Genomic DNA, 11854 nt, shown 5'->3' with positions numbered 1-11854 from the left:
CTGAAAAAGGAGTCGTGAAATCTGCGTGCACATGAAGTTCTGCTTCTCACTTTCCCGAGTTTGCATTGCGCACGTCAACCCTGCCTTTTATTTTCTTAAAAAAAAAAAGAGCCAGTCCTCCTTTTAAAGAAAGCCTTTTCGGTGGTGCTATAATAAACCATTTTCCCTGGGCTTTATTGATCAGTCACTCTGAGCTAATGTAATTATCCTCATCAATAGGGGGACTGCAGGGAGAATCATTATGCGGTTGACATTGATAAATGATCAGCCAAATGCGGCCCTTTTCTCCCAGGGACCCCCGCCTCTGACCCGCTCACACAGGCCCTACATAACGTAGTCATAGAAACACCTTATGGCAAGAGGAGAGAAAACTGCTGAAATGTTTAAAAAAAGGAGGGCAGCGCACACCCACACTCACACACACACATACACACACAGGCCTACATACACAAAACCTAAAACCTGTCCCCCAGAGCAAGCCATTTCGGGGAGAGCCAGCTGCAAAGCGAAGGACACTCAGCCCCTGCGTGCGCGTCCATTTTTATGACCACTATCCAAATCAGCAATTTGGAAGAAAAACAAAAGCAGAAACTTTTCTCTCTCTCCCTCGCTGCCAGCAGATGCACTTGTGAGTCTAAAAATACATATTTGCGGTCCCCTTCTCTCAGATCACACACTTTACCACAAGCTCTGCAGAGGAGCCAATAACATAAGCATTATTAACATGTTGCGCACACACACGCGCACACAGTGTGTTTCTTGCAGGGTAAACTGTGTGTGTGGACTTTTAATATTGTTGCACGGGCGTCTTCCCTTCCACAGGAGCGGGCTGCATTGTGCAGCAGTGCAGAGGGAATATATTCCTTATTTTATTCCTGCAGCAGCAGCCCGGACTGGCTTTGACAGGGAGGAGATGAAGGGGAGGAGTTGTTTAGCTCGGCTGGATCATCCATCATCCCTGTCACACCGAATCGGCAAAAGGAAAGCAGCAGAGGCAATCTACCTTCTGTCTCATCGGGGAAGAAGAGGGGGGAGGAGGAGGAGGAGGAGGAAAGGAGGAGGGGGAGAGAGGGGGAGCAAAGAAAAGAAAAAAAACTATTAATATTAAAATCCTCTCCATCCACAGTAATCCTCACGTTTTCTCTCTTTTTCATCTGATAATCTCCGCACAAAACGGAGGGCTTCTTCCTTCCGTTTTATCCACAGAATAATGGAGCGCCAGAAAAACAAAAAAGGGACTTTTAGGGGTTTTGAATAGTTGAGAGGAAGAAGAGGAAGATGCATCATTAAGCAGACTGGTGTAAAAACCAGTAAATATGGACATTATTTTTCCCTCAGCCTGGTTAAGGCCTTAACATCCTTTAGGCGTGTGCACAGTGACTGTTAAACAAACATGAACTGTGCAGGTAGTGTGTCCGGAATGACATTAGAACAACCAAAATAACCATCAGCGGGCGACACATAGGAATTTTAATAAATTAAAAAATAAACTTTATATTAGTTTTATGATTTAAAAATGCCGGGAATTATACTGGAAATATTTAGGTGTAACACACATAAGTAATTCTGATTTCCTTCATTTTTTTTGTTGCTTTTTTAAACAGGAAAATACAAAATATAACAGTTAAATTAAATACACAAATAGGCCTAAAAAGAATTTAATACCAATTTACAATAGTTTAAATTAATTGTAAATTAATAAATGGCTAAATAAATGGTTACGTCATATATAGAGCAACGTCAGATTTTTTATTCTCAACTAATTTGTGGAATTAAACAAAAATCAAAAGGCCACATGAGAATAATAATAATAATAATAATAATAATAATAATAATAATAATAACAATAATAATAATAAGTAACTGTATTTATAAACGAAAATTCCAGCCAGTGCAGCTTGTTTTACTGCATTAAATGCAAATAATAAAATATTCACACACTATATTAATTTTATTATTATTATAGTTTATGCTGCGGATTATATTTGTTGATTTACACTTAAAATTAAATCAGTTATAAGCAGTGTTTTTAAAACACAAAAAAATAAGGAAGAAAGGTGAGGATAAAAAATATTTAAGGCCTGCAGTCGGACACAGCAGAGGTTTCAAACTTCTGTGTGAAGGGCAGAAAATATTTCAGCCCAAGTGATGTTGTCATTTCTGGTTTAAGGCTATGACTTGGATGGCCGCGGGCAAACACAGGCAGAAAAGAAATAAGAGAAGAGAGAGAGAGGGAGATAGCCTATCAAAGCCCATCTGTGTGCTCCTGGACGGCGGTGCCACATGTGGCCGACAGGCGGCGCTGCAAAACGGCAGAAAGGAGCAGAGCCACAGTAACACACACTCACACTCAGAGAGAGAGTGAGACAGAGAGGGCCAGCCATGGTGCTTTCTCACTGTAGGAGCAATTACACTGGGGACACATCCACGCTCTATTGTTTGAACGCCAGGGAAAGAGTGAAGGGTGAATCCATCTCAAGTAAATTAACTTTTTAAATTCCAGAGTAAAGGTTAGCCTTCATTTTACACAGGCAGAAATATTTTTAAAAATATTTTTAAAAAATAAATATTTAATATTTAAATAAATAAATAATTATTTATTTGTATTTATTCCTTTAAATGGCAAATTTTGACATTTTTCATTTAATTAAATGATCAGAAAATGTAATTTATTTTTGTTTTTTCTGCCATTTTTTGTGCCTAGTGTGTAAAAGCTGGAGGCTACTGTTGAGATTTTTTATTTTTATTTTTAATTGACCATCACATCACTGCTGACAGTTTCTTTTGCTCTACAACTATAGTGCTGTGTAATTTGTACCCTCCATTTGCATCTGACAGTTATTTATCATTTAGAAGACGCATTTGTGTGCCTAAATAAATTGTTATGGCGTCATATATTTCATTTTCAAAGAGGGCTTTCAATAACTAAATGGGCAGCTTGCTTAAAACAAGCAAATAAAGTGGGTATTTTACGGCCTTTTCTTTTTTGTTGTTTTTTGACCATTTGCAGAAATAAAATTAAAACCTAAAGCAACAGCGCACCCGAAACACATTCTCTCAAAGATAAAATAATCTTTGTGCTACTAAAATGCAAATAATGTGGATAAAGATTTTGTTTATAACACAGTTAATCACACAAAAATCTAACAAAAATCAAAAATGAAATATTTATTACAGCATTTGTGACTGAACACCTTTTAAACATTACGTCACAGTCCTCATACAAGTATTTAATGTATTTTTGACAAAGCTTAAGGGAGACGGCATCTTATCATCTAGTGAGGAACACGTGCTGAAAAAGGAAGGAATTCATGGACATACAATATCAATGCCACAGCAGATCTGAAACTAGCAAAAACATTCTTTTTCAATTGAGGTAAACACATAGAATATCTAACATGAAACAATTAATAGACTGAACTCTGTACGAAGTTTGTTACAATATTCTCTCAGCTTTTATCCCCCCCCCAAAAAGCATTGAGTTCATAATTTAAGTTTTTTTTTTCCTTTTTTTGTTTTTTTTAGTTTTAGGGTTTTTTGGTGCATCAACCGTCAAATGCTTCTCCAGTGCCGCAGAATCAACGTTTGTGTCAGTATTGTCCTTATGGCAAGAGTGTTGATCCGCGGATAAAAGAAGCGCCGTAGGATGTTGCTTTTCCACTATTAAGCTTCCTTCAATAGGCTCTGACCGACGAGAGTCCAGGGTACAAAAAAATAAAATAATATTAAAATAAAAATGTATAAAACCAACACAATCCAGTGCTTGGGCAATTCAAACAAAGAACTTTTTTCCTTTAAAACCTACAGGGCAACATTCATTCATGAACCAAAAGAAAAAGAGAGAGGGGCATGACAAATGTTCAAACTGAATCTTCTGGAGAGATCCGGTGTCATTTAGCAGCCTTTTCCCATCATGCCCTGTTCTTATGGGGGACAGGACCTGATTGCCCTCTATGGTTTGAGATGTTCCATCTTCTTGTTTTTTTTTTCTTTTATAGTGCTGTGCTGCGAGACAGTTTCTCCTCCAGGAAGGAGCACACACAGTGTGAGAGAGAAAAAAGGTTAACCTTTAATTCTAAAACTAGCTCAGGAAACATAAACCATGTGATCAACGAAAAATGCACAAGTTTTAACTTATTTATCTATACTTTTTATACTACAGTAGTTATAACTCTTGGAGTCTTTCTGTTGTTTCTTTTTTTTTTTTTTAAATCTTCCAGAGTGATTTTTATTTTAGAAGCGTTTGAGCGCGTCACATGAAAGTGTACTGAACATGTTTATAATGGCGTGTGAGTGAGAGTGTGCGAAAAAAGTGTGTGTGTGTGTGTGTGTGTGTGTGTGTGTGTGTGTTTCTGGAGTGCGTGTGCGCGTCTTGTCCGTTCTTTGCACACGTGTACGTCAAAACATCCTTTCGTTGATCTTTACCAAAAGCCCAAGACTTTACAAAGTGTTCTTGTCAGCTTGGTCCTCCGTTTTGGATGAAAGCAACAAAATTGACAAGTCTAAAAAAAAAAAAAAGAAAAAAAAAAAGAAAAGAAAATGAAAAAGAAAAATTATCACAGCTCGTCTGGAATTCTGTTTCTTTAGTGTCAAATTCTGGTCAAAAGGGTTCGGCTTTTTATTCTTAAAAATAGTCTCAAAATAGGATTTATTGTGGGCTGCTGCTTTCTTTCTTTTTTTTTTGTTGTTGTTGTTAAAACTGTTTTCTTGTAGCTGCTGTTGTCTTGGTAGCAAAGTTCCCTTATACTATTGGGCGTGGATGTCCAGGCCTTGTCCTCCAGTACTGGGGTCAATGGGAGTGAGCAAGGGGGGTCTCTGTGCAGACATGGTCATTCCTGGGTGCGACGAGGGTCCTCCATGCATCAGCATGGCGTGGTGGGGGTGGTGATGAGGGTGGTGGGGGTGGTCGGGCAGGTACGCGTGGAGAGGGGGTCCGTGTCGGAGCTGGGAGGGGTGGGAGGTCATCTGATGAGGGTTGGTGTAAGTGGGTGGGGCCATGCTCATGCCCATAGGACCGCTCTGAGGTACGTACTCCCCTGGCAGGCCTGGCAGACCTGGAGAACACACACACAAAAAAAAATGTGAATTCACACACTCCATCATAAAATCTCTCTTCTCCATCAGCAGGCCTTAATTCAATTTAAACACAACAACAAAGGGCTGAGTGGATTTTACGACACTGCGTCCGTGACTACAGCGCTCTCAGCCTCGACGAGTCAAAGAGAGACATTATTGCGCGAGGCTATTTTAGGCTATGGTGAGTGGTTTACAATGCCCAATAGCGTTGTGGTCAGGTCTCAGGTTGGAAAATGATCCTCAGTCGTCCACAGACACTGCAGTCCTGGAGGATGTGGAGAAAACCAACCAGCCGTATTGATGTGGAGAAGTGCTAATACTTTTACAAGTGGAACAGTCAATTCCCCAGCTGACTTAAGTGACAAACTGAACAGGCGCTCGTGCTCTCGCGGGGGGGGACCAGCCTCTGTGAACATATTTGATTTAGAATCCCTTAAAGAAGTTATTAAATAATTTAGGAGTCAGTTTGCTGTATCACCGAGACAGACAGTCTCGTTTCCACAACTGAATGAGGAAATTTAAGCAAAACGCTGCTCTTAAATGCACCGAGTGTGGGTTTTGGAAAGGATAAAAAGGAGGAGAAAAGAAAGGAAAGGCAGGTGGGGTGTATTGATGCCCCTTTAAGATGGATTCCACTTCATATGTGTGGAGGCCTCAGCATGCTGGCACCTCTCACACTGTGACAGGACCCAGGACACAGAGCTGGCTCAGCAGTACCACTGTTTGGCTTTTCACACGGCTGTTTGTTGTAATCAGAAAGAAAAAAAAGTAAGATGTGTGTGTGTGTGTGTGGGGGGGGGGTGTTCCTGGAAGCCTGGGACTGGAGTATGGGAACATGGCTGGTCCAGAGGCCCGGACCTTGGGGAGAGGCGAATGAGAGCAGGGGGTCCCCTGCTGGAGCCAGGGGGCCTGGGTCTGGGATTGGGTCTGGGCCGACCTGCTTTGTAATGTGAACCCCTGGGGGATTAGAAGCTGTAATAGGAGGGGAGAGGTCGCCGCAAGGTCACTAGGCATGCTCACTCTCTGCATTCCTCCACCTTAGTACACTGCAATTAAGAAATTACACTGGAGGGCCCCGGTGAGGGGAAGAGGACGAGGAGAAGGAGGAGGACAGAAAGGAGAGAGAGGGGAAGAAAGAAAAAAAAGGGGACAGCAAAGGCCAAGATTAATGACCAGTCTCATTGGTTGAAAGCTGTGCCATTTTCTAATACTCCCTTTCCATGTCAGTTCATTTGAAATGCACATGTTTGTCAGAGCAGGTCTCTTAAAACCTCACTACTGGGGTCATAAAATAAATAAATCATCCGGGGTGCCGGGGTATGATGGGTGCCCTCACCTCCACGTAACCTAGAGCAGCTCCTGTTAAAAGGCCCAGCAGATGTTTTTGACACTGTAAGCTGGTAATCTCCAGTCTTGTAAGCTGCAGTCATTCCGTTAAGTAGATCTGAGACCCCCCTCCTTTATTAACAAGAGTGGTAAAACCATCTGAAGACAATAACTGGGGACAGACTGGGGCCTCTCTGCCTCTCCATCTCTCCCTCCATCTCTGCATGCCTGCCTCCCCCTGTGCACTTCTGTTATGGCACAGCGGTCCTGCTCAATGGCTGGCCATAATTAAGTACCAAATATACCATATTGTGTGGCTGTGTAATCAAATCAAGAGAGGATAATATTCCTCTGTATTAAGCTATTAATGTAATTGGTCATGAAGCATAAAGTATGTTACGTAATTAAATAGTCTCAAAATTATATAGCCCTATATTAAGAATTAGCCAACCTGAGCAAATGTTGTCTCTGTGTGGCTGTTTTAGGGAACATTGCTTCCTGATTTTTTTTTTCTCTCCCCGCTGCCATTAGCAAAGACAGGAGGGGATGAGAGACAACGAGCGAGAGACGGAGGAGAGGGAGAGAGGGAGCCGTAGAGGAAGGACTAGAGGGGTGAAATGATCTCTGTCGGCAGAATTGCCGCTGTGACCCTTTGGAAAATCCAGTCTCCATTTACATATAAAGGGTTCTTTTAATCAAGGTAAGTGTTATTATATTGTGCCTCATTGGGCAAGGGAGTTTAGGTGTTAAAATAAAATCTCTTCTGCCCTGCCGCCTTTGGGATGTGATATGTCTTGATTTTTCAAATGTCAGCACTGTGGCACTAGCGGGAGGCGGAATGGCCAGCTTAATCAGACTGCCGCCATTTAGTTGTACAGGGATTGTGTGTGTGTGCGTGTGTGTGTGTGTGAGAGAGACAGAGAGACTGCGCCACAGAGAGACTGTATCTGTACGTGTGAAAGAGATCCCCTCTCTTTTAGATGCAGTCATGCTTGTGTCTACAACCTTATAAATTTATCTCAATGTCTCCCTGCTCTTCTCTGTGAGTCTCAGGTCAGACTAGTCACTGGCCCCCGCCCCCCCTTAAATCGTCTCCCTCCAGTAAAAAATAATCAAAACACACAGCCCCCCCCCCCACCCCCCCCACTTGCTCATTCCTCCCTTTACACAGCTCAAACCAAACCCCCAGTGAAGGATCGGCCATGTCACCCACGGCCCGTATATCTCGCACAGGGACCGTAATGTACTGCGGTGTTCCCGTCTTTGCATATAAGATAATTTGGGCATCAATCCTTCGCCAGACAGATTTATGTCACTCGGAGGACAGTTTCACTTCTCCTTCTTTATCGCTTCACTGGAGCCTGCTTAATTTCTCCCCGTCAGCCCCCTTCCCCAGGAGATGTTATTTTTTCCCTAAATGTCCAACATTTGCATTGGCTGTCCAGGATGAGGAGAGCGATGGTGCTGTTGTGATAAATAAATCTGCGCATGCCATGCCAGGTTGTTTCTTCCCTCTTCTTCTTGTTGTTGTTGTTCCTGTTGTCTGGCGCCACAAGTCGACGGGTCCTCTCTATCCCAGGACGGTTCCCCCCGTTTTCCCAAGTCTTTAATTCATTCTTGGCTACTGCGACCCCCCTCCTTCTTCCTCTTAAAGCATCTTGCTGAAACAGCCATGCATGCTGGTTCATAGTTTGATGCTAGGGAGTAGGGGCTTATTGTAGAATCATAGCCAGGGTATGAAGGGGTAGTGCTGGTGAAGTGAATCGTGGGTGAGAAAAATAAAACCCACAGCCCCAAGGTGTGAGAAAAAAACAAGGAAAAGAGCCCAGTACTTACTTCCCCCTTTTTCTTTGCGTTTTGCTTTACAAGATGGAGGTTACATGTAGTGCCATTGCCCATCCATGCCCATATTCATCCCCATTCCACTCATAGGCCCTAGAAAGAGAAGATAATGCCAGAAAAGAGTCAGCAGGAGTTTGGATCACAGAGAGGTCAGAGGAGAACCACTGATAGAGAAGAGGAGGTTGGTTAAAAAGGGAAATGATTAGGGAGAGGGGAGGTGAAAGATTCAAAGAAGTGGATTAAGATTTTATTTTGCATTGCATCCCACAGACCCCTGTGTTATGGTTATTTGTGAGGGATTTTCCCAGATGTGTTGGGTTAGAGAAAGAAAAACAAGCAAGACAGGCAGCAGACAGTCTGGGGACTTTTAAAGAGAAGTGTTATTGTGGTTGAGTAGTTAGTATTAGGTGTACATGGCTGACTCGGGGACCTGCTCTGTGCCGGGGTGACTAAATCTCATGCCACAGACAAGAGGATCAGTGTTGATCAGCTGTGCGATAACCGAGGGTGAAACTGGTGTCTGGTGCAGCAGGCATGAACGAAGGGACGGAGGAGGAAGAGAAGAGGTGGGCTGGGCTTACCAGCTGGTCGGATCCCCATGTGTTGCTGACCGTCCAGCACGAAGCTGCCCATCGGCTGGCCCTCTGGACTGTACGCTGCTCCTTGGCTCACTGAAGGATCAAGAAGAAAACCTGATTGTAGTCAAAACGTGGACATGAAAAAGGGAGGGGGATGGGGGGGGAGGAAGAAGAAGAAGAAGAGAAAACACACCAGACAATCAGCAATTGTCCCAGCTCCAGCCCAAACATACTGTAAGACATTGTGCTCATGTTTGTGGACCGCATTGACTGACACGTGGCATGCAAACACGCATACAGTAGGTCCCCGTGCATGCAAGCACACACACACACACACACACACACACACACACTCACCAGTGTCATTCAAAACCACACTCACAGGAGATACATTGTTCTCTCAGAAGAAAGCATGCAGTCTGACAGGATGAGAAGAATTTGTGCCTTCAACCAGTCAATACTTAAGTCAGTCATCATCTCCTCCTAAACGTAACATACAGCTTTAATTGATCATTATTGAATCTTCTGAATGATTTATTTGATTATCTGTAATGATACAGTAGCAATCAATTTGCTCGCTTGCATCTTGTTTTGTCTATTATTAGCCCTAATGAACTAATGCTCTCCGGAGACTGTAGAAAACAGTCTATGGCAGGACTATAACAGTATTATCTTGGATAATCTGTAATTCGTGAAAGATTAGTGGGAGCTGTTAGTCATGCTGTTTTTGAAGAGGTTGTTGATTGGCACGCATCAGCTGCACGCTGACAAATATTCCACGCAAGAGCGCAGCCATTGTGGAAAAGAGTCACCCACATTTGTAAGTGTGTTTCGTTTTTTTTAAATCGTGGCTCGTGTTAGTTTTGAGCAACCTCCACCCCGGTGTGTGGGGACCTTTTTTTAAGTCTTGCTAATCAACAGAAACAGCTTTTCCCCCTCTCCCTGAGACAAATTACTCGGCTTCTTTTTTGGTAATGCCAAAGTCAATGAAGCTTAGGGTGACTGAATCATTCTGCGGGATCACAGAGCGGCGTGTTTACTACTCTGGAGTGTGTGCTTTTTTTTCGTAATCTGACCACAATAGATAGGGAAAATAAACGTGTTATCAATTAACGACATGAAGCTTACCATAATCTGTTTTAAAGAAATGAAAATCTCTGCCTGTGCTGGCGTTAAATCAAAATATCTGATTTAATCGCGGCGTCGCATTAAACTCAGTCCCCCTCCTAAGGGCAGGTTTCATGACTGAGAATACATGAATTGATATCAAACTGAAAATTTGACCAAGTAGCGACGTAACAGTCTTGATTTTTAAAAATGTGCTGAGTAACTACTTGATATCAGAATTCAGTACAGTGAGTCTTGAGGGAGTAAAATAAAAACACAGCAGAATAAGTGAAGGGAACCCCCCCCTTAACTCTGAAAAAAATTAAAAACAAAACAGCTTAAAAAAAAGTGAGATAACTCATAAATTGCTGCTAGCATTTCTGGCACTCCTCTTGTGTCCAATTAGTAATTCACAGAGAGAGTGCTAATATACCTCTCTCTCCACTTAGACTGGGAAATCTCCAATTAGAGTCAATCAGCAAACGGCCCGCACCACTGCTGAATGCATCTCATACAGAAAATGGAAAATGGGATGAGAGGAAGAGGAGGGAGCGGAAGAGGTGTGTGTGTGTGTGTGTGTGTGGGTGTGGGTGTGTGTGTGTGCGTATGGTGCCCCCTTAAAAAAATCTGGGCTCCAGGCATGATGTGCATGCCAGTAAAGGATTTAGGAAGGGTGTCTTCATGCTAGGGCATGAAAGAGAGAGAAGCTCTGCTGCTGTACATTGGCTGGGTTGTTCTCTTTTTTTTTTTTTTTTTTTTTTACCTGCTCGATTTGACTGGTCAATCATGGGCTGTACTATTCTTCTCCTGGCGTTAATGAACCTGGCAGAGAGGAAGAGAGAAAAAAAAACAAGAGAGGAGAAAAACAAACGTTAAATCACCCTGCATTCACACACAGAGAGATTCATCACAAGCCACCACAAAGACAAAACAGTTTTGCATGACTTAATGGCAACATTAGCCACCGAGTCCTTGAGAGAGGCGCTCACAACAAAACAGCAACAAACAAAAGGGCAATTGTGTGCTGACTTGGGAACCCAGCGAGGGATACTTTTAATGTTCCTTATGATCTATTCCCCCCTCTTTTAATAAAGCTTTTGATTACGTTTGGTTGCTATGGGCACCAGGGAGACATTCCTCAAGTATTAAGTGCAGCTTGGGCACAGAAGAACCCTCATAGTGGCACATCCCTCTTTCCCTCTGTCTCTCACAGTCACTCCTGCAGCCGGGTGCACGCAGCAACTTTATACATAGTGTACAGTATCCTGTCTACGCTTTCCTCAAAACAGCTTTATTTCTGGAGTGTTATCACCCATCAGAATTTCAAAGTAAGCTCTAAGTTAGCAAAGTGCAGGATACAAATGGTTCCTTTCATTACTCCCCACCATTCCACCCCCCACCTCCACCTCCACCCTTCCCCTCTGTGGGACCCCCACTCTGGCTGCATTGTAGGGGGTTCTGCTCCCCTTCCAGCTGTCTAGAAATGAGGACCAGGCATGGGCCACTCCGTGCTTTCACAAGGTATTGTTATGTCAGCGAGCCCATCAATTAGGCTGTCTGAAGTTTTATCACCACCACAGCAGCGAATAAGTGCAGCTCCACAAAGCCTCCCCAGCCGGCCTTGCTCCTGTGGCTTTTCCAGTGTAGAGCCGGAGGTCATCTGGAGGTGACTGCCAGCCAGAGGCAACCTTTTTAACTTGGAATGGAGATGCCTTGGGCTGTGTCAAACGCGAGCTGGCCACTCAGGCCGAGCAAGCTCTCCACCTTTCTGTCTTTCTTCTTCTTCTTTTTTTTTCTTTTTTAACCTCCCTTTTCTCTCTTTCCGTCTTTCTCTCATTCACTTTCACATACTAAAAACGTAGCGCGGGCTTAGCACTACAGGTACCACCATGTGGTTGATATTAAAGAGGGGTTTCAAATCACGT

General features: G+C 43.1%; 1 protein-coding gene across 10 annotated transcripts in view; it reads right to left on the bottom strand.

Moving 5' to 3' along the window:
* Positions 1-3153: 3153 nt before the first annotated feature.
* The window catches only part of meis2a (Meis homeobox 2a), an 85184-nt gene continuing 76483 nt past the window's right edge, over positions 3154-11854 (bottom strand). For 4 of the 10 annotated variants that reach the window (XM_033641825.2, XM_033641824.2, XM_033641826.2 and 1 more), the window contains 3 exons: positions 10693-10751; positions 8826-8936; positions 3154-5054 (listed from right to left, as the gene is read on the bottom strand). In XM_033641825.2, coding sequence (XP_033497716.1) covers positions 4747-5054; positions 8826-8936; positions 10693-10751 — 478 coding nt within the window. In that variant the 3' untranslated portion in view covers positions 3154-4746. Of the gene's footprint in view, positions 5055-8238; positions 8338-8825; positions 8937-10692; positions 10752-11854 lie in introns of all 10 variants that reach the window. The other 6 variants (XM_033641830.2, XM_078175099.1, XM_033641831.2 and 3 more) reach the window with 3 other exon arrangements.

Source organism: Epinephelus lanceolatus, chromosome 15, assembly GCF_041903045.1.
Source record: "Epinephelus lanceolatus isolate andai-2023 chromosome 15, ASM4190304v1, whole genome shotgun sequence".
NCBI classification, from domain to species: Eukaryota; Metazoa; Chordata; class Actinopteri; order Perciformes; family Serranidae; genus Epinephelus; species Epinephelus lanceolatus.
This window is presented reverse-complemented; position numbering and strand designations above follow the sequence as displayed.